Consider the following 27,215-nt stretch of genomic DNA (forward strand, 5'->3'; position numbering starts at 1 on the left):
AGCTGTTTTGTGCGCCATGCAAAGATGATTAAACTGCAAATGTCCAATGCAACGGGGGAGGGTTGAAGCGCTCAGTGGGATGAGAAGGGGAAGTGCAGAGAGTACAAGCTTTGTGTCAAAATCATGCTAAGTAAATAACAACTGCTCTGGAGTGTACGTGAGCAATGCCAGGGATCCGAGGAGCCAGGTCCTCTGCACGCTCACCAGAGGAGGATGGGCACAGGTCCGCAGGCCTGGCTCAGCCCAGAGAAGCAGGATCCAGCTTGGCACAAACCCCTGAGCAGGTGGTACTCACAGCTCCCTTCTCCAGCTCCTCATACAGGTCCTCTCCTCTCACCGTACTGCAGGAACGCATAAAAGCAGAGACCTCCCAGGTACACTGCTGCCTCTCACTGCTTCAGCACGGCAAACTCATAGGTGTCTTGTCCATCCAGCACACAGATACAGCAGACAAATATATCCAAGATATCTACTTGAGGAGCGACTAGAGAAACCCAAAACGTACATCAGGAAGGAAAAAAAAATAAAATAAAAACAGACCTGCACAGGAACGTGGCTCCCCAATTTTGGGAACAGCGGGGCTCGCCGGCAGCGGGCCCAGCCCCTGGCTGCGCTGCGGACCTGCGCACCTGGGGGATTTCAGATAGCCTCTCCGATTCCAACTGTACATGCACTAATGCAGATCACCCCACTGGGAGACTAATTAAAAGCGTGTGCTCCGTGAGAAGATTGAAAGGTGGCTGCATTTCTTCCGACAGGCTTCAAGTAAAGCGTGTCTGGCGAGCGATGGGGACGGCTGCCCTGGAAATTGCAGCCTCGGGAGGCGAGCAGGCAGGAGCAGAGCCGTGCCGCTCGCCCGAGCGGGACCAAGCACGCAGGTCCCGGCGAGGCCACCGAGACCAGCGAGGCACCCGCAGCGCCCACGGCCGGGCCTTCCTCCACGTCCTCTCCCCAGCAGTCCAATCACCTCGATCCCCAGCCCCAGCTGGCCAGAGGCTGCTCACGGCTCAGTTGCCGATGGGCTTAGCCCAGCATCGACCTTCTCCATGCTGGGCCGTGCAGGCCCACTCCTTCCTTGCTGGCACTGCCCCTCCTGCAGCTGCGCAGCAACCTCAATCAGAAAGCTGTCCTGCATGAAAAATAACCAAGGGAAAAACAACCAAAGCCCCAGACCAACCAGACTGCTTCCTTGGGCAGCCAGGGCAAAGCGTTCACTGACTGAGACACTCCTTGGGAGCCGGCCCTTCTTCCGCTCTCTGCCCTGGCTCCAAGGAAACCCGTGGGAAACATGACCCCGCTGGGGGTGCGAGCTCCCAGGTACGGCTGTCACACCACAAACCGGAGAGCAAGGACGTGGCCATAGCTTCAGAGCCCTCCGCATGCCAACAGCCCAGCTGCAAAAAACTCACTGGAGCCCCAGGGCCTATGGGCACGCACAAATTGTACCCTGCGGCAGCATTTACGCAGGAACATGCAAGTGCACTTAAGACCAGGGGTGTGGACTAGTTTGGTGGCTTAAAATTAGTGCTTAGAAGTCAGAGAAACAAGCAGGAAAAAAAAAGCGACACCATGCTGGCCTGTAGCCTTCATTGCAGCTCGTCAGCCTGTTGGGTCTATGCACACAAGTGGCCAAAGATCAACCAGAAACCCAGAGAGAAGACAAGTCCATAGTGCCTCCTGTCTCCCCTACTGTACAGGACCCAAAACTCAGATAAGTAACCAAGAAGCTCAGTCAAAATCAGACACACAAACAGATGTCACTGTTTTATCCTCCCTAAATGGCCGTGCAGACAGAGGTTTGGATCTCAGTGTTGGTTATGCTCATCAGCTCAGCAAGGGGCTGCTGGCTTAAAACCAGGCTAGCGCGGCAGCAGGCAACGCTGGGGCAGGGGCAGACCCACAGGAGAACACACCTGTCCCCAGCCAGCCAGCCAGGCTTCCTTCTCCAGCCAGCACACGCAGGCAACTTCCCTCATGCAAGGAAAAGCTTCCTCATACGCTCCCAGGGGATGGATGCTCTGGAAATAAACGGGTAGTGCAGGGATGAATTTCTTTGTTCTTCAAGTACCTTGCGACTCCAAGAAGGCATTTTTCAGACAAACGGGCATCACTTGAAGAGCAGTGTTACAGACTCGAAACCCTGCTTGCTGCTGCCCTCGTCCAGATGTGCATCAGTGACTCCTCTCAAGACTCACTTGTCCAGATTTTCTCCTCATTTTAGTCAACCAGGAGCATTTCCATCATCATGCTTCTGATCCCACAAAATAGGAGAGAATCCGTAACATCCACAGCCCGATCACCATAGTGACATGACACCTCCGATCACGCAGAGAAGCTACTAGGTGGGCTGCACGAGGAAAGGAAGACACATCTGCGCAGAGTCCTGCTGCAGCTATTTCCATTCAAAATGCCTGCTGAGCAATCCTCCACGCACAAAATCCCCCACATCACTTAGTAGTACGAGGAGAGGCAACAGGTTTAAGAAGCCTGCATCCCCCTCACATCTTCCACCTTAATGTACTTTGTTTTATGAAGCCAGCCACAAAACTCTTTAGTACCACCATCTTCACCCAAAACTCAGCTGGAGAGAAACCGCGATTCGCCACAGGCTTCCAGGCTCTACCACAGCTACAGCTAGGACCCTCATCACCTTTCCTCAGTGTTGGGCTTCCCACCCAAATCCTTCCCAAATCCCAGGATTTTCCTCATCATGCAAATAAAGCCTTGATATGGCTGATCTTGCTAATTTCCCTCCACCAAAAGAGAAATGGTTGAGGGTTGTGTTGGAGCCAGCGTCAAGCACGCCCATGGGAGGCTGCGGTACCCGCAGGCACAAGGCGAGCTGCAGAGCAAGACAAAGCTCCCGACCGACTGGTATTTCACCTGCGTAGGGGAAATAACAGGGCCAAAGACTTGGATATTCCTGGTACCTCCTGTCACCACAGAGCAGCTCAGTCTGATTCATCCACAGAAGAACCCACAGTATTCAAGCTTGGAGTTCATTATTTGTGTCTCGCTTTGGTTCTTCGCACTTGCAAAACTTTCTGAATAATTTATGCACGGTGTATAAGGGAGAAAGAGGGACATGTTTTCATGAAAACCAGGTCACTAAGAATCAGGAAGCAGTAATGGAAGACAACAGAAATAGGTGCAGATACTCCCTTTCTGAAAAGATAATAATAATTATATGTATATAAACTTGAGAGATGCCCTAGACTCTGCAGGATATTTAGCAAGACAAGTCCTTCAGCAAATGAGGATTATTTTTGAATTTCTCTTTGTTTGTTTTTTATTGAAGGGAATAAAAAGCTGTCAATCAGCAGTATCATTTCTTTCCGTACCTTCACACAGGGCAAAAGCAGGGTGACTGCAAACAGCCCCTCCACAAAATCCACGAGAGACGGTTTCTTGCGTGCATTTAAACGAGTCTCTCCTTCCCTGACATACAGCTCTCGACACAGTGCGTTTTAAGAAGTGCAATAAGCTCAATCTAACAAACCTAGAGTAGGAGAGCTTTGGGCAAGAGCTGCCTCGTGGCCCCTCTGCAAGCAAGGCAGAACAAGTAGGCACCCGCCACCCCGCTGTCCAGTCCCTGCTTGGTCTGTCCTGCCTCCAGAAAAATGCCTGTAGCCCACAGCATCCCTATGTCAGGGCGATGAGGAAGGCTCCCCCTTCCTCACCTCCCTCTCTCCACCTAACTGCATTGCAGCTTCTGTCCAAACTGCCACTCCAACTTACTCACTTCTCTCTGGTATAGAAAAAGTTAGTGTTTCCTTCTCACCCAGTGCCTGTCTTCAAACGAAGAGGATGTGAAACAGTCAGTAGAAAACGCAAGAGGAAGGAAAACGTGAGAGGATATTGCCAAGACTTCAGACAATTTCAGTTTCACGCTGCCCCACTTGTGCTATGATCCAAGATGCCTACAAACACCTCTGTCCCCGGAGGGAACACCCTCTGCACTAGAGGTCTGCTGGTCACCCTGACCTGCCTGACACCGTGTCACCACTGCCTCTGCAGCCGTAGCCAGCTACAAAAAACAAGGAAAAGCCTCAAGACCACTCTGAGACAATGCTGACGATGAGCTGTCTCAACAGCCCCTCCAAACACATGCTTACCAAGCCAAAAGAAAACAAACCATTTGAAGATACTCTAAAATAAAAACCTTGATAAGAGAAGTGAGCATCGTGCTCATTATCAGGAGCTACCACCAGCTACCACCTCCAGCAATTTCAATTCACGGCAAACTACAGCACTGTCAAAAATAGCCATTCAGGAACAACTTCCCTGCAACGCATTCGTGAAACAGAGTGAACCAACTCCCCGTCTCACCCTACAAGACAGAGAGCAGCAGTTCTCACTTTCAAGAATATCGTTACCCATATTCAGATGAATACCCTGAAGGCTTATAATAGTCTATATAACTTGGCAAGAATTCAAACCTCTTGTACTTACAAAGGATATAAGCATGAAAGCACCTATCTAGGTCAAATCACCATATGAAAGATGGTCACACTAATTTGAATTCACAGGGAAAGAACTGGGCCAAATCCTGCGCTCTCCCAAGTTTCCCTCTTTGCTGAAGAGGTCGACGGAATTACTGGAAATTTGTAGCAGCATAACAACTTGTAAACTCACTTTCATAACTTAAGCATAGGAGAGGTTAAAAAAGATCATACATAGGGAAGAAACAAGCATTCTGGGGCTGCTGCTTTTCAGCTGTGTCTTGGGACACAGCTGAAAATAAAAATAATTTTTATTTCCAACTCTGCCAGCAACTATCCCGCAAGGAAAGCGGGGAAAGAGTTGCAGGTTTCTGTCCCAGGCACCACAGAACCCAACCACCCAGTTCTAGAAAACCTTCCTACTAAAACGTTTTACAGATCAGATCTTTGAGGAATTTGTCCCGCTCCGGTGTCACCACATCCATGTTCCTGCATGCACATGACATGTCTGCTACTCTGACGCTGCGAGCGCAAAGCCAGGCAATGGCAATGCAAAGATTAATTAGCAAGCAAAGTCTTTGTTATTCATACCCATACCACTGCATCCTAGCCTCCTGGAAATCAATGGAATGAACTCTCAGTGCCTTTAAAGGAATTAAAACTTAATCCAAGAATGTATTCAATAGAGGCTAGAAAACAATTCAGTCGTAAAGACATCCTTATCTTCAGAGACCAGTGAGCTTTCTTCCTGTCGCAACACAGACAAAAATCTTTGCAACTTCAACCAGTGAAAGTCTGCAGCTCAGGACTGTGGTGCTCCTGGATCCCCGTCCCAGGGATCACGGTGGCTGTCCTGCACCAGTGGAAAATGAGTCAAGGATCAGCTACGAGCGGGCAAAAGCACACGTAGCAATCCAAGTTAGCCTATGTGTGCAAATGCCACTAAAGAAAGTCAAATCGTATTAATTCAGTGCACCAAAAAATACTTGTCACACAGTGTGATCTGAATGAGCAGACAGTAAGCGTTCTTTGTTCAGCCACCTTTCTTAAGAAATTCACCAAAACTTCATTTTGACTGATCTGCAAAGCTTAGAAATAAACAACATTAGGATCCACAACTTAAGTTCTAAAATTTATTTTCGGTAAAGAGCACATCACTGAACTGTTCTCAAATAAAATGAATATTCCAGGAACAGCCAGGCACAGGCTGCCTTGCGACTCTAAAGGCGAACACACTGCAGTAAGACATCACATCTCAGGTATGCATAATGGTAAGTTTATTAGTATGTTTTTTTTGGACCCAAAACATGGAGAACTGATACAATGGAGGGGTCCCTGTAATTCAGAATTTGCAGGATGAGATTGCCAGCGCAAGGGGAACTGAACACTTGCAGGCTCAGTATCAGGTTTGCAAGGGAAAGAGCAGGAACCAAATCCCAGCAGCTGCAGCTCAGCGCCGAGGAGGCTCACGTCCATGCCAAACCGGAGCGCGCAAGCCGCAGGCAGGAATGTCACCTGTCTCCGTGCTGCGTGGGCGAGCCCTGCTGCGTTTCGGTTCCCAAAATAACCCTGCGGCATCCCAAACGCCACGCTGGTGCGTCAGAACCAGAGGATAAAGCACGAAGATGCCACTGGAGCGCCTGGATGCGTTTTATTACGAATCGCACCTTCGGAGCATGCACACGCACAGGTTTCCTCTTTTTTCCCTTCCATCCCCACTGCTGGGTGCGAGGAAACAAATTATAGCAGAACAAAAGCTTTGGAGAGTTCAGTTCAATTACAACTTACTTTGTCAGCTTACTTGGCATGAAAACCATACCGGCCAGGGAAGCCATCCATCATCTCGGCCACTTCACAGTGAAAAAGACAAACCACAAACCCCCAAATTACCTTATTGGGGAAATTACAGAAACAAAATTGCCATTCAAGGAGCACATTTCAACCTACTATAGCAGACCCAACCACAGTGACCGTACAACCAGGGCTGCATGAGACAATGTGAAAGGACTTCAGTCTTTCAACTGCAGAGACGCAAGCAAAATTAATCTGTTAATACAACGAGAGGGAGGTGGGACTGGCGAATGGAGGTAGAGCATATTAAAGCAACGCTGCGAGATACGGGTGTTTGCGTGCAGTACCCTGGGCGCCGGATCGCCCCTCAGCACCAAAATAGCCAGCTGCATGTGTCAGAACTTCCTTCTCTTGCAGAACTCAAAACAAAAAAAAACTGGAGCATTTTGCAGTTTTAACCCTCACCCAGCGCCTCTCCTACAAACAATAATCTCCGTTTCCGTTTGCAGGGACGGCTCAGGAGGAGGAGACGGCACAGCCGGGAGCACGGCCCCGCAGCCCCCGGCAGCCCTCCCAGCGGCATCGCGGGCTTCCCGCGGCCGTCACCCCCCGAGCTCCTGAGCCCCCGCCAAGGGCACCCGTGCCCCGGTCGCTGCCGGCAGGGCTCCAGCGGCGTCGCGCTGCCTCTTGGCCAGGTCGCAAGGACACCCCCAGCAGGAAACAAAAAACTTCAGTTTCCAGGCAACCCGAAGCTCTGCTCAGCTGGGATCCTCGCGCGGGCGCAGCGAGAGGCTGCTTCTCGCCAGCTGCCTTTGCCGCACGCACCTCAGATGGGAGGATAATCCCGGGGGTTTTGCGACGTCCGCGGGGAGCGAGGCCGGCGACCCTCGGCCGAGGGCAGCCAGCCCCGCAGGGAGACACGCTCCCACCCGTCTCCCTTCAGGGCGGCCAGAAACAGGGCACTAACCGTTGCACGTGCACCCATCACCCCTTAAACAGGACCAAGTCCAGAGGCAGAGCTGGGGACAGGCACAGCACTGCCTGTGTCCCCTGTCCCCTCCCCACAACAAACCCGTCGCTGGGGATTTCGGACGGGAGAGACTGGCACGGGCAGAAAGCTGTGGAGAGAGATAGGCCTCCCCGCAGGCAGCAAAGCGACAGTGCAACCTGCAGAGCGCTGCTCTGCCGCTGCCTTCACCCGGCCCTTCCCCGCAGCAGGAGGCGGCTGGACCCGAGCCGGGGCGCACCGGCATGCCACCAGGTGTTTCCTGCCCCATTACACCCATGCATGGCACAACACCGCTCCCTCAACACAGGTGAGGGGCAGGTGGGCCACAGAGAGGGACCAGGACCACCATGAGGGATGGGGCCAGGTGGACCACAATGAGTCAGGGGGACCAGGCAGGCAGGTCATGATGGACCAGGGCAGCTGCCATGGCCCAGGTCAATTCCCAGGCACTGAGTGGACCAGGACAGCTGCCTTGGCCCAGGTAGACTCCCATGCACCGTGGACCATCGTGAGCCAGGACAGCTACCTTGGACCAGGTGGACCATGGTGAGCAAGGACAGCTGCCTCAGCCCAGGTGGACTCCCATGCACCAGGCAGACCATGGTGAGCAAGGACAGCTGCCTCAGCCCAGGTGGACTCCCATGCACCAGGCGGACCATGGTGAGCAAGGACAGCTGCCTCAGCCCAGGTGGACTCCCATGCACCAGGCGGACCATGGTGAGCAAGGACAGCTACCTCAGCCCAGGTGGACTCCCATGCACCAGGTGGGCCAGGACAGCTGCCTCAGCTCAGGTGGACTCCCATGCACCAGGCGGACCATGGTGAGCAAGGACAGCTATCTCAGCCCAGGTGGACTCCCATGGACCAGGTGGGCCAGGACAGCTGCCTCAGCCCAGGTGGACTCCCATGTACCAGGTGGGCCATGGTGGGCCAGGACAGCTGCCTCAGCCCAGGTGGACTCCCATGCACCAGGTGGGCCAGGACAGCTGCCTCAGCTCAGGTGGACTCCCATGCACCAGGCAGACCATCATTAGCCAGGACAGCTGCCTCAGCCCAGGTGGACTCCCATGGACCAGGTGGGCCAGGACAGCTGCCTCAGCCCAGGTGGACTCCCATGGACCAGGCGGACCATGGTGAGCAAGGACAGCTGCCTCAGCCCAGGTGGACTCCCATGCACCAGGCGGACCATGGTGAGCAAGGACAGCTGCCTCAGCCCAGGTGGACTCCCATGCACCAGGCGGACCATGGTGAGCAAGGACAGCTGCCTCAGCCCAGGTGGACTCCCATGCACCAGGCGGACCATGGTGAGCAAGGACAGCTGCCTCAGCCCAGGTGGACTCCCATGTACCAGGTGGACCATGGTGGGCAAGGACAGCTGCCTCAGCCCAGGTGGACTCCCATGCACCAGGTGGGCCAGGACAGCTGCCTCAGCTCAGGTGGACTCCCATGCACCAGGCGGACCATGGTGAGCAAGGACAGCTACCTCAGCCCAGGTGGACTCCCATGCACCAGGCGGACCATGGTGAGCAAGGACAGCTACCTCAGCCCAGGTGGACTCCCATGGACCAGGCGGACCATGGTGGGCCAGGACAGCTGCCTCAGCCCAGGTGGACTCCCATGGACCAGGCGGACCATGGTGGGCCAGGACAGCTGCCTCAGCTCAGGTGGACTCCCATGCACCAGGTGGGCCATGGTGGGCCAGGACAGCTGCCTCAGCCCAGGTGGACTCCCATGCACCAGGTGGGCCAGGACAGCTGCCTCAGCTCAGGTGGACTCCCATGCACCAGGCGGACCATGGTGAGCAAGGACAGCTATCTCAGCCCAGGTGGACTCCCATGGACCAGGTGGGCCAGGACAGCTGCCTCAGCCCAGGTGGACTCCCATGGACCAGGTGGGCCAGGAACCAGGCAGCCCGCACCAGACCGGACGGGGGGCTCCGCGGGAAGGGACCGGCACCCCCGGGACCTCACTTACTCTTGAGGGCGCCGATGAGCGACTTCCCGTCCTTGATGAGCTCCTTGATGAACTTGTTGGTCTTCTCCAGCTCGGCCTCGTGGGAGCGGAGGCGCTCCCGGAACTGGGGGCTATCCAGGCAGCACTCGCTGAACTCCAACGCCGGCAGCCCCATGCTGCCGGCCGCGGGGGAGGAGGGGAAAAAAAAAAAAAACCCTAAATTAAATTTTAAAAACGAGAAAAACGGGAGAGCTTAAAAGGCGCAGCGCGCGCCGGCGGGGGGAGGCGGCCCCGCCGCGGGGCGCGCCCCGGGCCGAGCGGGCCGGGCCGGGCCGGGCCGGGCCGGGCAGCGCGAGCGGCGCGGAGCGAGAGGCGCGGCGGGGGGCGGTGCTGCCGCCGCGCTGGGGGCCGCCGCCCGGGCACGGCTGGCGGCGCGGCGCAGCGCGGCCCGGCCCGGCCCGGCCCGGCGCGACCCGCCTCCCTCCCGCCTCCCAGCCGAGCCCCGCCCCGCCGCCCGCCGCCAGCCAATGGGAACGCGCCTCGCCCCCGGCCCCGCCTCCCACCTCGCGCCGCGCCCCCCCCGGCCCCGCCTCGCGCCGCGCCGAACCTCGCCCTCGGGCCGAAGCGACTGGCCCCTTTCGAACGCGGCGCCGCCCCTCGGCCAATCAGCGGCGCCGCTGCCCGCCGAGGGGCGGGGCGGGGCCTGCCCGCGCCGCTGTGAGGGGATCGATCCGGATCGATCCGGACGGCGGCGCGTTGCCCGCGCGGCGTCGAGCAGCCGCTGCCTCCCCCCCCCCCCCCCCGCTGCCCACCAGCCCTCCGGGTTTTCCCTTCCATTCAGCATCAGCCACGCGGATTATGGCCCCGGGTTTAACAGCGCGGCTGGAGGAAATCCCTCCCGTCAGCCCTGGAAACGGCGCCTCACGCCAGGGCCGAGCGTCGCCCAGCGCCCCAGCCCGGGGGCGCCCGGCGCGCCCTGCTCGCTCAGGCCCGGGAGGCGAGGAAAAAGGAAAAATTGAAAAAGTTAGGAAAAAGAAAAAAAAAGGAAGAAACAGTGTCAGTGCTGGCCCGCTAGACTGGGAACAACGCGTGCCTTGAGTACGTGGCGGAGCCGAGGTCGGGGCGAGCTGATCGCAGCCGGAGGTTCGGGCCTCAAACAGTCCGCGCGCTGTGGCATAGCTGGAGACGGGGTTTTGCAGACACCTCGTTTTCGCTGAGCCCTGCTCACCGGCCCCAACCGCGCGCAGCAGAAGCCGTTAACGTGGACACCAGCGAATGGCTCATCCACGCGCAGGCGAGCCCGAGCTCGCTCTCGCTAACGGTGGCTTCCCACCCTTGCAGCAGCATCACTCTGGCCGGTGACAAGCGGGCACATTTGCTGGTAATCCCTGGATGCCTGGAATTCCCCCTCCCTAGGAGCCTGGAAGTTCAGCTATTCCAGCTTGCGCAAGCTGGCGAGGAGGAGGCCGCGAGGCTGCCGTTCAGCACGCACGAATCCTCGAGCTACGCAGCAAATGTATTCGGGATCAAGCGCGGCGACAGGACGGCATTCCTGTCCAGTCAGCCGTGAAACACGATGCGGAGCTGGTGCCAGCTTGATGCTTATTTGCAAACTGGGGAAGAGAGACGTGGTCCTGCACAAAGTTTAGACCCCGTGTAACACCGACAATATGTGGCCCAGCACAAGCCTGGTGCTACAGTTAATCCATCTGTGTTTTCTAGTGAACGTGTCCAGGCATAGTGACCTGATACTAACGCAATCCCTTGCCACCCGCTGCTTTTTCCCCGCTAAAGGTCTAAAGCACAATTTTCTCTATCGTCACGCCACAGCCTAATTCTAGCCGAGTCACTGCCTTCAAGTGTGGTTGATGAGCCACATCTTTTTGCATGAGATTTCCTAATTATAAAGTGGATGTAATACTAATTAAATGCTTATCTTAAAAAAGCAGGGTATAAAGTTTAATTAGCTGTAATTTATGCCCTATGCATACAACCCTGTAAAAGCACTAGTTATTTGTATTTGCTCCTTTATTCTAGGCTGTACAAAGCCACAGCAGCACATTTTTTGGTTTTATCCTTCTACATTGCTACTGCTTATATTAAAACAGTGTTCCAGCACTTACAGCTAATAGAGCAGAACCTGTAACTAGATTTATAGGACGCTGCCTTAGAGGATCAGAGTATTTGGGACTGGAAACAATTTTTGTGCTCAACTTTTCCACCTCTCCAGAATCACAGAAAGTAATGGTGTTGAGACCATCATTTTATGATGAGGACGAAACTGAGATGTTACAAAGCTCTCTCACATGCACAGTATCACACACACGCGCACCAGGAGCAGAACCCAGGCCTCTAGCATGCAGCAATCAATGCACCAGATATGAACTTGTCCTCCCTTCCGCCTGCTTGCTTACACTGTGCTCCTCATTAGGTCTGAGCTCCCAGAGTGTCACTCTTGGCAGAAGCAGGGCAGCAGGCAATGGGGAGAAACAGCCGCTGATATACTCCAGCCAAGCTTTGCTGGGATCATACATCCCAACTGTAGAAGAACAGCAAAGGAAAAACAAACAAAACAAAAAAACAAAAATTGAGAATCAAAACTTCCACGTTCTCCTGTCTGTGGCTAAGAGTTTGCATCCCTCATGTATTTGCCTGCCTGCTTTGAGCTTTTTTTTTGTTTGCTTGTTTGGTTTTTTTTTTAGCAACTTTGTCTTACGTTCCAGTGAGCTAAGTCAATTTGACACTGTACATGGCTCTGGTAATACTTCCATTTAAACCAACAGAAACATTCCTAGTGATCCTAGCGGGTGCAGAATTTGGCCTGTCATTAGTCTCTAGCGAGTACTTTTCTGTGCTTCTCTAAAGCTGTGCTTACACATAGCTGAGGCAGATCAAAGTTGCTGCCACCGCAATCCCCCACTCCCACCCATGAGCTTGTCCTTGACCATGCATTAACACGTTCTCTCTTGCATAGTCCCTGACGCTCATCCCACAATTAGAGCCCTCAGAGGGCTGAGTCAGCAGAAAACTAATCCAGCATTTAACAAACAAAAAGAAAAAAAAGGAACAGTTTCTACCTAGTTTAGCTCACTGTGTGATCAGATAACCACTGGTGTTGATGCAAGTGCATGGGCCGCTACTGTCCTGACCAAGCGGGAGAAAGGAAGAGTGCCGTAGTGTCAACTCGCATCAGCTCCAGCTACTGTTCCCAGCCTCCCCTTGCACCAGCATTAGCTCTTGGTGGGTCAGGCAATCAGCTGGATTAGGCAGCTTTGTCTGAAAATGAACAATTATTTGCGTAGAATTAGTTCAGCTGGATCAGCTCCCGAATCCGGCTGAGCACATGACCTCTCCCCTGCTTCCCTTTTGCTGACCCACCACAAGCAGCATTTTCCTGCCCCCTTCCTTGTGCTTCCTGTAGTGTTTACAGGACCTTCTTTGAAAGAAAATCAGCTATTAACATGGTAGAAATCAACCACTTCTCCTTTTCTGGAGAAATTTTCTGCCAGTTAAGCGGGATAAGTGAGGTCCCAGAAGGGTTGACAGCACCAGAGCTGGCACAAGACCCACAGGGACAGCAGGAGCAGGGAGGGGATGGGGCAGTGGCCCGTTCCCCTTTCAATGGCACAGAGCTGCTGTCAGCTCACTGCATCTCACAGGCCCATCTCTGCTGTAGAGCAACCCAGACAGATGCAGAGACAGGCCTCGGGGAGGCAACGAGGCCCGTGTTACAGTGCATGCATCCGCGTACAATTACTACACTGTCTGTCAGGAGATGTTAAACCCAGTCACCTTCCAGGTATCTTGCATCAGTGAGTTTGGAGGCTATCTTCAGACTGCTGACGTTCACCAGCCTAAGCCTGTAGTTTCCGCTGTTTGTGGAAATAAGGACCAGTGCCATAGAGGGGCCAGAGAAACAGAGAGAACGAAGGTGGTAAAACCACCCATTAATTAGATCCCAAAGCTAACAGAGTGGGACACGCAAACATTTATTTAAAACCCAGGAGAATACAGTAGGCATTTTGACTATTAGAAACCAGGAGCCACATGAGAAGTTTCTTGGAATTGCCCTCAAGCAGCAGTGTTCAAGGTCCGTTTATTATGCGACTACATATCACCCATGTCTCTCTTGCTCTCAAGGATTTTTTTTGAGCTGGGCACAGAGGAAGCATTGTATATGAAAAAAAAAAGTTACAAATAATACATTAGACCTTTGCAATGAATCTGTATGAATTCCCTGTTATAAACCAAAGGGCATGTATTGACCTATTGTACTGACAACCTTTTGAGGGATCAGATCGTTGGGTCTGGACTTTTTGTTAGTTATGAATACTACACTCTGAAGCAGACATTCTTAGAGCTCCCCCTTCTTCTCCAATGCAGTCATGTCACCCTGGAAACATGCTTTGGGTGTATTTTTGTCTGATAGATCTTTTCCATGTGGCTGCAGCAAACAGTCTTAAGAGACACCTTCAGCATGATAAAGAGCGCTCCCGCTACTGAATGCTAGTGTGTTTTACATATAACAAACATGATTAATATGATTTTACATATTTTTTTTGCCATGGAACGATGTCCGAGTCACACCTCCTGCAGTAGCATCCATGACTTTCCACTATCATCAAGGGAATTTCTCCTCGATTCCTCTTTTCCTTTTTCAGCTTATGTCTTCTTTTGTCCTTGCAGTCCCCCTCCTGGCCTTCAGGCAGATTTGCATGGGTGCCCACAACAACCCTGAATGTAGGTCTCTGCGGAGAACACATTGATTGAAGTACATGAGCCTCTGCACAGTGGCCAGAAGTAAGAAGCAAATAGGACTGAGGTCCCTGATCCCAATCTGCAAAACCGCTTAGGCTCCTAGCTTACAAATGTTAACTTCCAATAGATTTAAAGCAGATCAGAAATCTTTGCAAAACCGGCCACTAGCCTCTTGTGCTACCCAGTCTTCTTGGGATTCAGGATCTAGAAGAGTCTCGGGATCAAAAGAGCATCAGGTGCAGGCCTGACACAAGAGCCAGCACTGCATGCTCAGTCTTACTTTGTAGACACCACAGTTTTGCTAATTGTTTTTGGTAGCTGGTTCCTTTTTGAATGCAAATATCAATGGGAAATAATATTAGTCAGTTTGCAGTGTCCTCCTTGTAGCAGAAATGACCTCAACGTCCATTTCCTTCCAAGCTTCTATATTTGTTGTTTGTGCCTTGGGCAATCATTTATTGTCCCCTGCAGAGCGCCTATTACTATAACTATAGCTGCTACCATCCTGTCATCTGTCTGTCTGTCTTTGACTAACTGGCGTCTTCTACTGTTTTTGCTCTGCAACAGTCAATTATCTTCAAACCCAGCAACTTTATATGCCCTGGGCATGCCAGCTACTTACAGCTTCATCTTTGCCAAGCCACTTCCCTATTGCGTGCCTCTTCCACACCCATCCGGAAAAACTGGGAGAAGAGCAGGAATCTAAGATTAAAAAAAAAAAAAAAAAGTCATATCTGAGAGGAGCTATCTTGAAAACAGTATAGCACCATTTTCTTTCATCTTCCTGGCAGGTGTCAGGTCAAATAGAACAACATGCAGCTTCAAGTGAAGCAGCAGAGTACTTCCAGAACAAGCACAGGAATGGTCACGGGTTTGAAAGTTTATGGTGCTTGAAGGTTTGTTTGCCTTGATTCCTTGTTTTAAAAATCCTTCAGTACTCCAGGATTAGGCTACGCACACATTTTACGTCCACTCACACCCCTCTCTATGTGCATGAAATTTAGATAGTGAAAACTAGTATTAATGAACTCTAGAAAGAGGTACATCCAGCCCTCCTTGGAGAGGCAGGAAACAAACTAAGACTCAGAAGCCTTGTATATCCTTGTCCTTGCAACTGACCTCAGTAGAAAATGATATTTTGCTAGCTAGGACAGTCCTTTTGCACTGGGAGTAATAAAACTTGCTGCAGGGGGATGGCACTTTTCCTAACTGTTGATTTCTGTCCCGATTTTCCAAGTGCCATTTGCTTCCCCCTTCCCCAGTGTCAGTGAGAGAGTTTAGTCTCTTTAGCATCTTGCAGCCATCAGAATTTTTACATGATCGTGACCTTCTTTAAATAGTTTAGACAGAAGACTCTGGGTACGTCCCACTTAATTTAGCCTTTTCCTGTTGATGTAGCCTCCTGTGATGAAGGAACCCAGCTAGCACCCTGCGTTCCCTTAAGTTAGTGTCGTGTCCCTCTCCAGCTCAGCGCTTACCTGTTTTCACAGGCTGCAATAACAACTGCCAGATAACTTCAGCCTCCCTTTGGATCCCTGCTAATGACCTTCACCCCTAGCTTATCTTCCTGCATTCAGGTTGTAGCTCAGGCTGCTACTCTGCTTTTGGGGAGCTGAGATGAAGGAAGGGTGTTTTACTTTTGTTTTTGGTGTTATTGTTTTATGCAGTTTTTCCCTTTTCTTATCATGAGTGCTGCCAGTGCAGAAATACTAACCTTTGGCACAGGGCCACTTGAATCAAACATATACATCTGCAGTCTTTTGCTTTTAGCAGAGCTGTTTTTCTAACGCAGTCTTACCTGCCTGCAGCCAGTCTGAAAGTATCTGTATTGGTTCATGTCATAAACCATAGATCACTTTTGTGATCACTGATTAGATCACTAGGTTATGACCAAATAAACCCATTTTCTACCGCAGCATCTTCTACGTTAAAAAGCAAGATTAGAACACAGATCTGCTTGAAGTGAGACGCAGGTGCAGAAATAAAGCTACATACACGTTTGAAAGGAGGATGGAACAAGTATGTTCAGCACTTTCCCTGCTCACCACTGCTACAGTCCTTCCCTAGCATTCACTGTCTTACCCTGTGCTTTAGAGATGTCATATACCGTGTGCAAAGTGTGTTTACTAGCTTGCAGTCAATACCAATGCTGCATAACATCATTTTGGATTTGGAGGGTATTTTTTGTTTTGTTTTCATATGTGTTTTTTAAGATGCCCATTGTCAATATTTCTGGAACGGGAACAATGTTTAATGAGACGGCGCTTACATTTTTACTACTTCGTTCATGTAGGATACTTTGCTCCACAGACAGACATCTGCCCTGACTGCTGACCTCCTCTGCCATTACAAGTTTGTGACCTCAAAAAGCGGCCTGCTATCAGGCGCCTCCCAGGAGCACAGGATACTCTTGAATCCCCTTGGCTTTTTCTAGTCTGATATTATGCTTTGACTTTTTGTTTCCAGGATGATGCACTGGAGCCAGGACACTGGCTTTTACAGCCAAAGTGTCCTTTGTTCTCTTACTTTGGTGGTGATGATGGTGATAATGATGACTGATGATTAAAAGCACCATGAGATCCTTATGCTTAAGTACCGTGGAAGATTGAACTGGTTTGGGGATTTTTGGTTTGTTTGGTTTTTTTATATATTTAATCATGCTCAGGTCTACGGTTACATTGTCCTACCCAGAAATTGGACATAAAATAACTTACAAAAAGAAACATTATTTTAAAGAGTAAAGCCTTAATCACGAGATTCCAGAGGCTTAGTTACCCAGTAGCACAAATCACTGTTTGATTCAAGTCACAATGACTCCTTTTCTAGTCTCATTTTAAAACGCCATTCATACTGTAAATGTTAATGACACTACGCATACATGTACAAGACATAACAAAGCAATGCATTATTATGTGGTTATCTGCAGCATAGTTTAGACTGTGCTACAAATCGTGAAGACAGTGACTGTGCGGTCATAATCTCTCGAGACGTGACATTTGTTCTGAAGTACAAAGGCTTGTGTAAGAAATTATTGGGTGAGGAAACCAGTATGTCTAGAGGCATTTAGCACATTTAACAACTCAACGTATCAGAAAGAATACACAGAAAAGGGACTTCACTGTACACATGTGTCTGTTTGTATAGATCATTACCTTCTAGGCAAAGGGAGGGTTAATTGCACTGAAGACTCATAGTTTCCTTGCACATGGCCGGAGTCGTATCTCATCCTGGAGAGAAAGATGCCCCTTGTCCCTGTTTTTTGCTGTGCTGCCCAGCAGCTTTACTAGCTCTTTTCCCATCCAGGTCTCATCTGTGCAGGACCTCTGTGGAACAAAACGGTGGTTATTTAGCAAGCACCAAAAAAAAAGGAAAAAAAAAAATCCACCCTCCTTGCAGCTGCTGGAGAAGTAACAAAGGACATGTCACTGCAGGCCCTGAAGGGAACTTCTTGCAGATAAAAACAACAAATGATATGAAAACAAGAAGAGTTTCATGCTTGGGTTTTTTTTTTTGGATGAACCTCTTAGGAAGAGAGGATACACACATAAAAACAGAAAATCCTCCACGTGATCTAAGGCAATTACACTGCTCCCCTAATCAACGCCACAGATCTCGGTCTTGAGAGTGTTCCAGTTCTCTTACAACTTCTTAACGTGTCGCAGATAAAATCCTCCAAGAATAAAAGAGGATTAGAGCAGCATGTTCAATGGGCCCTGACTGTCACAGCTGTAGCCCCTCAAACTGAGCTGTATGTACCACCATCAGCAGAAAGCCCTGGTCATGCAGAACTGCGCACCACGATGGACCAGCAGGCCCTGTGCCCAGCTCCAGCACTGCCCGTAGCGTGCCAGGAGCACCTTAGGATGATGCCAGCCTCGATCACTGTGGGCTCTGCAGCAATTAGCTTAGACCTGAAGGGTAAGGATTAAACTGACAGCCAGGTTGAAATACGGGAATGTGTCCCAGTGAGGAAAAGTCTTCCCAAAGAAAGAAAACAGCATTGTTCTAAATTCTCTGGGAATCTTTTCCTAGAGGAAAATAAAGGACTATCAGTCAGGTGCATTTCGGCAGAGATAAGGCATTAACCAGGCTGCCCAAGTTACAGCTAAATACACAAAGACAGGATAAGAATGAATTCACAAGGAAATAAAAAAGTGAAATTAGTCATGCCCCTGTAAATTACTGTAGCAGAGGAGGAAGCTGAAATGGAAAAATAATAAATGAATCAAGGGCTATGAAACCTTCGAGGAGGTTCATGGAAGAAGTATTTAAATAAGAGAGTTAATTATAGATATGACAAAGTTTGGTTCTCGTGAAAGGCCAGAGAGTTATGTCTGTCTATTCTTCCTCTCATTTTTTCAGGAAATAAGAAAGCTCATCTAAAGACCAGCCAAGCAGCTGCCATTCATTTCCTCTACAAATACAAAACATCAGCCTATAGCCGTTAGGAGCTTCAGTCTCCTAATGCTCTGTGGAAAAACACTTCCATGGATCTTCACACAAGAGAACAGGGTGGGAGAGGGAGCAAAGGTCCTGATGAGCGAGGGTCTAGGAGTTCATTGTCCTTCCACACACTGGCTTATTTATGCCCATCCTGACAATGAATAATAGCAATAAACATCCAAAGACGGACATACTCAGGAGCAGAGGTGCAGCCTACCTTTCTTACACCTAATGTAACGGGAGTCTCACCAAAGGCTGGAAATTGAAATCCTTCCACCATATACATCCCACATATTCCCTTTGAACTGTTACGCGGATCTGTGCCAAGAAACGTATTACATTCCTTAATTCTTTTTTGTAAGTGACACCCTTAAAAGTCATTAGATTAACAGAGAAAAAAATCAGAGTTAACGCAGCCCAGGCATCCGATACAATGGGAACCGTGGCCCTGAGAACCCAGTTGCGCCAAATGAACCACAGGCTGTAGAGCTAGGGTAAGGAAATGAATATTGTATGAAATTCATAAAGCAATTTCCAGCTTCTGCTATTTGTGCAAAGCTTTCAAAAACTCCCTGGCTTGGAGGAGACCCACTGCCCTGTGTTCCTTGGCAGGCTTTCCCTCCAGAAGACCATTTCAGCTTTCTGAGGCTGAACATGAGAATCATGCCTGGGCCCCTGAAGGGTACCGGGATCTAATAACATCAAGGTTATGCAGAGGAGCAGCTAGCTCGTAGGATACCTACGTGCAGCAGCACTGTGCTAACTGTGCATCAGAAATATAATGTGCGTCCCAAGCTTTGTAAGGTAGACTGGGAATCAATAGCTGAGGAAGGCAACTCAGAACTGAGAATGCTAAAATTTAGGTGACTCTTTTAGACTTAAGCTTTAAGGTCTACTAATACTTGGCCACTCAGTTCAGCAGAGGCAACCTAGGACAAGCAGAGAGGATGCTTAAGGGCAGCTGGTTACTCAGAGCTCCTAGTAGGGCTGAGCCCTCAGCCGCCAAAAGGGCTCGGCCACTGGTGCTGCACTGCAGAGCCCAACTCTCTGAGCCTCTCTGTCTGCAACAACAGCAACCTTTCTCCCAAGTACATACCAAAAAGATGAACCCAGATTAGCTCCTGTAGCAGAGCCACATCCCCTGCATGGATCCCACAACCAGAGCAGGAAGACTTTGGCCACCACCTGCATTAAATGCCTGTTCCCCCCAGGATACCAGTACCTGAGACAGTCCAGGAGCTGGAGATGAGCTTCCACAGCAGCTGAAAACGTCCCAGATGCACCACTGCACATCAGAAACACAGCCCCTCCAGCCCCTGGCAGGACACCCCTCAGCACCACAGGGCTCCCCCCAGCCCCAGCTCCCCAGTGCCTGCTCAGGCTGAACACCCGCACCTGGCTCTGCCAGGCACTGCGGGAAGGTGAGGAGGTAACACAGAGCACCTGAGCACCGAATCTCTGCAAACCCAACAGACAGAAGAGTATTCACACATTGTTTAGTTAATTTTTCTCCCCATTTAGCATTTAAGCCTCTGTGCTGCTCTGTCTTCTGCTGCCTCTTAGGTTTGCCTGGCTCATGCGGGTCAGAGAGCTGATCCAACAAAGAGCAGGGCAAACTGGGTGGGTTTTAGCTAGGTCAAAACCCAATCCAACAGAAGTTGTGGGCCCACTTTGCATGTCAAAATACAACAGCAGGCTGCAATAAAACACAGGCACGCAATGAATAAACGGCACCTAGCAATTGCTCTGCTTAACTTCGAGTTACTTAGGAGCACAACACAGACGTGACTACTTCTTGCAGGCTCCTTCTGAGATGGTTTCGAAGCCATACAAAACCCCAGTCCACTTAAATGAAGTTATACTATCAGAAGACAATTCCAGCTAGAGGAATGTTTTCCCCAAATTTGTATAACCACTGGAAAAAGTTTCAAACCACTGTGAAATTGATCTAAAACGGCGTTTCCAGGAATTAGAACCAAAAGTTCCCAAACCAAACTCCAGTTTCCTTTCTGGAGGATTTCCAGAGATGTCTGCTGTGCATTAGCCCTAGTATGACCTGTAAGATGGATGTAAGTGCTCGCTTTCCCTGTATAAATATGAATTTCCTCCGGGTCCTGCTCAGCTGTCTCAGACCTTGCCATGCCATATTTTCTGTGTCTCCCCTTGAGGAACGTGGAACAAGTTTTTCCTTTCCCTTGGCTGCCGGGGACCCTCTGGCCATCCCTTACGCACAGTTCTACCCTGATGCTAGTTTTACATCAATTTATCACTGCTAGCTTCAGTGGAAATAATTTTTATTTTCATGATTATAGCAAGGCCGCTGCCTTTCCTGAATAGAAATAGTCTAAAATGTAGTTCACGCTATCTCCAAAATCCTGTGGAAATCCCCACTATATACATTGACTTTGCCCAGAAATCCAGACAAAGCGGCTTGCTTTGGTAGGGTGGGATTCAAAACCTGGATCTGAGCCTCCCCACTCCTTCTGCCCGAATCACGTGCTGCCTCTGCAGAGCTCTGGGGAGATCTGCATGGGTTAGAGCCAGGCGCTGCAAGCGTTGGTCCTACATACCTCTCCGCAGACACAACACCATGCAAACTCGATTTTTTCCTTTTGGGGGTTTTTTAGTTCTGGGTGTAGCCCTTAATTTTGACCCTTCTCTGCAAATCCAGGGATTGAAATTTTCTGTTTCTTCTCTCAGTACAAAAACCTGGAAAGCTGCATAAAATGGAGAAGGAAGATGATGTTTGGAGCTTCAGCCATTTTGGTGTCTAGCAGGCAGTTGTGAAAGGGCAACTCAGCGGGTCGAAGAATTAAGAGGAAGAGAAAAAGAGAAGTTGCAGCCAGGATAAGTTACAAGAACAGAGAACAAGAGCCAGGAAACAGATTTGCATTTTGTTTTCTTAAGTTAATGAATTTAAGAACCAAGATGACAAGTGGTTCTGCAGGAAAACGTGCCAGCTCCGTGTTCCTCCAGCAACCAACCAGCCACGCACAGACGAGGGGATCAGATGTTTAAAATAAAAGACATTTTGTCCTGCTAAAAGGAGGCGGCTTCTTCTGAGCTGCCTGTACACCCTGGAAGGATTAGAGGCGTGCAGCTTTCCTTCTCCCTGTCATTAACGTCCTTAAAGCCAGGCTGATACAGGTCTGATATTTTAGTGAGAAAGCAAGTCAGACGTGTTCCTACATTTGAGGAGCTTTAAAACACCTCCAGAGGAGTATGTTTTGCCTGCAAAGTGAGATAGCACTGTGACATAACATCACTGTGGGGTGGGATGTAGTAGTAAATATCAGATCTTATTAAAGTCATTGTGGGAAAGCGTAAGAATCAATAAAAATAATAACATCTAGTTATGTGGTGTTATATTTTTTTGTACCTCAAAGCTCTCTATGGAGACGAATAAGAACTGATGGTGCCGCTTTATGGATGAAAATGAACTTACAAACATTTTAAGTAGATGGATATGTTTGCATAGCTGGATGGTCATGGCCATCTACCAAGTCTTCAGGAAAATCTGGACTAGAACGTAGATAATACAAGAAGCAGGACTTTCATCCCAGCAGGAGATCTCTACCATTAAAAAAAATCCAATATCAAAGGAATTAGAAGCAGTTGAAGGATTAACAGACGTTTGCCATGTCAGGACCAGGAGAGACGTGATGTTAGTGATAGTATCTGAGACACAGAGAGGAGCAGTTTTACACTTGTATTCGTTGCACGTGACTTTGGCGTTATTTTGCACATTGTCTTCCCCGAGCTCGGGGAAATTGGAGGTGGCTCGCTCACTCGCGCGCGCCCGTCGTGCCGTCTCCCGCGGGTCGCAGTCGCAGCGGGCACCGTGCGGGGCCTCCTGCGCTCACGCACCATGAACATGGGCTTTGCACTTGCCTCACCCTGAAGCCCGGCTGAGCCGCGGCAGCTTACCTGACCCATTTTTACTGTACCAGCATATAAACATAACCCCATGCCACAAAACCTGCCCGTGCTTATAAATGTGCACAGAGGCGTCCTTGTGCTCCTTGAAGAGCAGCAGGGCAAGGAGGCTGCGCGCGAGGTGTGCAGCTGCAAAGCAGCGAGAACGAACCATCCTCGTCATCGCCCTCTTTCTACAGGCAGGTATTTTGTCCCTTCAAGGTCATTCCCTGAAACGTCCCCGTGCACATGTACATCTCGGCAAATTTAGCCCCCAGGGACCGGGTGCAGAAAGCAGATCTACCTTCTCACCTTTCAGTAGAAAACTTCCTTCGTTGCAGCACGTTTACCTTCCCGGCAACGCTTACCGAGGACACGTCCCTGCAGCGCGCAGAGGAGACACGGATGATCGGAAGCAATTTCCTTTACTGTTAAAAATATTACACGACTTGTGAGCTCTCCATTTGTAAGCTAAACGCACAGAGCGTCCTGCCACGGCCTCCTGCGCGGAGGCGGCCGGGCAGCTCGGCTCGGCTCGGCTCGCTGCGGCGGCGAGCCCCGGCCCAGCCGGCGCGCTGCCCCCGGAGCCCCCGGCTCCTTCGCGACTCCCGTTCCTCTGAAAACCAACCAAAATTCTTTGTTAACAGGGCCAAAGCCTGATTTCTTTCATCTCCCTTTTTGGTTTGTTTGTTTTCCACTTGGAGTGACAAAACGCTGGCGAGCGCTGGCCTCTGTGCAAGCAGATTTGCACGCGTGTTTATAGGCACGTGGCTTGGGAGATATAGTTTGAAACGGGCCCCTCTTAAAACAAACATGTGTTATTTATTGTACAATTAAATATTTGTTTCCCAGTGGGTTGGACATGATTGAACTGTACTTTTTACCATACTGTTTGTTAGGTGTGATTTACATTCTTTCCCATTGTTTTCATTTTTGTATATTTAATTGTTTTGCTCATTATGCCTTTATTAGCTGCAACGAAGTTTTTCCTGTGCCTGTCTTTACATAATAAAAAATGAAACAAAAAAATGCAAAAGATCAAACCCAATGATCTCCAAAATGATTTTGAAATCATATTCGTCTTTCAATAATTTGATATGGAGGAAGTACAGTGGCAAACTGAACACAGAATATTTTTTAAGTATTGAAGAAAACTGCCCTGTGCAATTACATTGACCCAGTCTGGGCCTGCAATTGTCGTATTTTATAATAATAGTACTACAATATACTCAAATGAACTGTCCCAGCCTTCACCTGAGATTATCTGGATCACCAAACATTTCCCATCTTGATTAGTCTTGATTAGTCCTAGGATGTATTATTATTTACATGAGACATATTGAGGCGCAGGGCTGGGTTTCCTACGAGCCGAGCACCGTTACTGGATTTCGTACGACTTCCTGTGCACCATTGGTAAATCGCTGGACACGTCATTGTTTTGCAGCGACAGGAAAAAGTCCCTTCTCCGCATTCATTTCTTCATTTGTAAACGGAGATACAAACTGATTTCGCACATTGGGGAAAGAATACGTCAATAACTGTGATGCATTTTTTGATCCTTAGAAGAGAGGGGCTTGAGGAGGGTGTTTGACGTCATCGCGCGTAAGCGAAAGCCTGGTGCCCGAACCCAGACGGCCGGCAGGGAGCCCGGCTCCGGAAGCAGAGCGCACACCTTTGCGCCTCGTCGTGGGCCTGGGTCACTGCTGGGCCGTACGCAGCTGCTCAGAGAGTTTGTTTGAAGTATTTTGGGGGAAAAAGTTGAACACAGGTTTGAAAACACAAAAAAAATCTCATGAATATACAGTTTTCGTCAGATTACTCATGCTTTGGTTCAAAATGACTCCTAATTTTGCTGTTTTCTGGACATATGTTAGTGAAAATAATTTATTTTTTTTTTTAAAAAAAAGGGTTTCTCTACTTCTTCTGGGAGCTGGTTAGTTCCTCATGAGTTTCCTAATTTCTAGTTTTACTTCTCCATGGCTGCGTAGCTGAGGGTGCTGTGAGTGTCCTACCCGGCCAGGTCCCGTCTGGGCCCGCGGCCGCGGGCCCCCTCACTGCACGGCCACGCGGCGAGGTCTCCCCTGGGGCCCCTCGAGGAAGCTGAGCCCAAACCCACCTGTCCTCCTCTTAGAGCTCCCTATGGAGCTTGTGAGCAGCTCCTGCTCGGTGCGCCCCTTCCCCAGGTAGGATGACGCTAAAGCAGCCTTCCCTTTCCTCCGCTGCGGAGATGATGGCAGGCTGTGGAAGAAACAAGCGGATACGCTAGCAGAAACGCCAAGAGAAGAACGCACTTTGCAAAAACTGTGTTCCCAAAGCCCAAGTGCGCCGGCGAGCTGCTGCAAGCTGGTGACAAGCTTCTTCCCTCTACTGCCCACCCGCTTCCCCCAAAGCACCATTATCTCATTCTAGCACGTTGCTGCACTTCTGATGTCAAATTGTTTCCTAAAGGCACTGAGAGCTGCTGCGCTCGCAGTCGTGAAACCCTGCGGACCCTGGCAGAGCAGGTCCGACGCCGAGACGGGCACGGAAAGCTTTGGCTGTGCCTGCGGGCCGCGCTCCGCCTGGCCCAGGCACGCGCGGTGCTTCTCCACGGTCTCTGAGAGCCACCGTTACCGGTTACTGGCACCTCTCAGGCTAACAGAAAATGCAATGTCCCAAGTGGGAAGACAGTCACCTTGGCTTGGCTTTTGGGAAGTGAAGGCGGCTATAAAAACTACGAAAGCGGTACATAACAATCGGAGGAAATAGGAAAGCGATGATAGTGAGTAGTAGCAGCTACTGGCCTCACCTTGTGTGAGCTTTATAAACAAAGAACGAGAGCTATGGAAAACGGCGACCTGCAGAAGCAGGAATAAGAACAACAGGGTGATGAACCGCTTCCCGCGCCAGCAGGCACTAACAGAGGTGCCAGCAGCTACCAAAGTCAGAAACATTAAAACAACAAAATGCAGGTAACTTGAACCAGAGGAGAGGTTAAATGTTAATTTCCAGTCAGTGTTGGAAGGCTGAGAACGTTCCAGACGATGAGCAAAAAGCGGATGTGCTGGTGGGGAGCTCTAGGTAGCGATAGGCCTGTCAGCCTGATGTCGGTCTTGGGAAACTGATGTAACAGCTGATATTTGACTTGATTAACCATGAACTGAAGGGAGGAAATAATGCCAGTCAGCAGGGGATTACGAAAAAGAGATTCTGTCAAGCTAACTTGATGTATTTTTTTGATAGAATTGTAATTAAGTCAGTATTTGATAACAGCAGTACTTTTAAGGAAAGAAGCTTCTCTTAGGTATTTGATTTGGAACAAATGCAACATGGTACGTATTAAATGAATCAGAAACTGTCTGCTGTTCCTAAAATATAATTATAATAGAAGATTCATCGTGTGGTTAGTGCATCTCTGGAGGGGTCCTCTGGGAATCAGCTCTTGACTCTAAAGCAGTGCTGAGAGCAAGTAAAAGAGATTTGTTTTAATATGTTAGGTCATCCATTAGGAAACAAAGAAGCAAAGTCATTCTTCAGGCAGGGGCACGCTATCCTGGGAAACAGCGATGGAAAAAGACTGACATGATCCTGGTGAAAAAGCCAGCGCTGAGAGCAATGTGCAAGCCCACAAAAAAAGACAAACAGAATTACTTTCCTGCGTGTCTGGTTTGGAGAATGACCGCTTTTGACAGAAATCAGGGTGAATGAGATGAACTTAATGAGAAACAGCCTTCCTGTCTATCTTCAATTCCTTCCTAATTACCTTGGCCGTAACCTTAGGGAGAAGAGGCCTCACTCTCCACCGGCGCGTCAGGAACGAAGCGCATGGGCGCGGGCAGCCACCCCGGAGCGGCTACAGCCGCCGCTGCAGCTCGCTGCGCTCCAGGCAGCCGGCAGAAAGCTGGCGGGAGGCTGGGCCACACCGACCCCCGCCGAGGCCCCGCACCGGAACCTGAGCCGGCGGCGGCGGCGGGTGCTGCCGGCCGCGCAAGCCACCAGCCGGGCCACGGCCGCCAGCTGTGCCCAGCCCAGCTGGGTGCGCGAGCAGCTGCGTGTGCTGCCACCTCAGGGGGGCTGCAGCTCCCAGGTGTGCCACCCATCCCAGCTGTGCCACAGCTGCACCCCCAGCACTGTGTGCTCCCAGCAGTGCCCCCCTGCTCTGCACGCTGCCAGCTGTGCCCAGCGGTGCCCATTGCCCCGCCTCTGCATGCTCCCAGCGGTGCCCGTCGCCCCCGCTCTGCACGCTGCCAGCTGTGCCCAGCGGTGCCCATTGCCCTGCCTCTGCATGCTCCCAGCGGTGCCCGTCGCCCCCGCTCTGCACGCTGCCAGCTGTGCCCAGCGGTGCCCATTGCCCCGCCTCTGCATGCTCCCAGCGGTGCCCATCGCCCCCGCTCTGCGCGCTCCCAGCTGTGCCCAGCGGTGCCCATCACCCCTGCTCTGCGCGCTGCCAGCTGTGCCCAGCGGTGCCCGTCGCCCCCGCTCTGCGCGCTCCCAGCTGTGCCCAGCGGTGCCCGTCGCCCCCGCTCTGCACGCTGCCAGCTGTGCCCAGCGGTGCCCATTGCCCCGCCTCTGCATGCTCCCAGCGGTGCCCATCGCCCCCGCTCTGCGCGCTCCCAGCTGTGCCCAGCGGTGCCCATCGCCCCTGCTCTGCGCGCTGCCAGCTGTGCCCAGCGGTGCCCGTCGCCCCCGCTCTGCGCGCTCCCAGCTGTGCCCAGCGCTCCCACCACGGTGCACTCTCCCAGCTGTTCCCCCAACAGTGCTCCCCCCACCCTGCGCACTCCCAGCTGTGCTCAGGCATTTCCCTTGCTCTGCCAGCTCCCAGCTGTGCCCAGCTGTGTCCCCCCATGGTGTCCCTTACACAGTCCCGGCTGTGCCCAGGTTTGCCCCCGTTCTGTCCCCTGCCAGCTGTGACCCCCGCGGTGCCC

General features: G+C 50.9%; 1 protein-coding gene across 6 annotated transcripts in view; it reads right to left on the bottom strand.

Annotated features, from left to right (window-relative positions):
* Positions 1 to 9,524, bottom strand: part of ARHGAP26 (Rho GTPase activating protein 26) — a 190,764-nt gene extending 181,240 nt beyond the window's left edge. For all 6 annotated transcript variants that reach the window (XR_011143861.1, XR_011143862.1, XR_011143860.1 and 3 more), the window contains exon 1: positions 9,217 to 9,524. Coding sequence is in view for 3 of the 6 variants with exons in the window: in XM_068959244.1 (XP_068815345.1) it covers positions 9,217 to 9,370 (154 nt within the window). In the remaining 3 variants the exon portion in view is untranslated. The remainder of the gene's footprint in view (positions 1 to 9,216) is intronic.
* Between the last annotated feature and the right edge of the window lie 17,691 nt (positions 9,525 to 27,215).

Source organism: Struthio camelus, chromosome 13 (assembly GCF_040807025.1).
Source record: "Struthio camelus isolate bStrCam1 chromosome 13, bStrCam1.hap1, whole genome shotgun sequence".
NCBI classification, from domain to species: domain Eukaryota; kingdom Metazoa; phylum Chordata; class Aves; order Struthioniformes; family Struthionidae; genus Struthio; species Struthio camelus.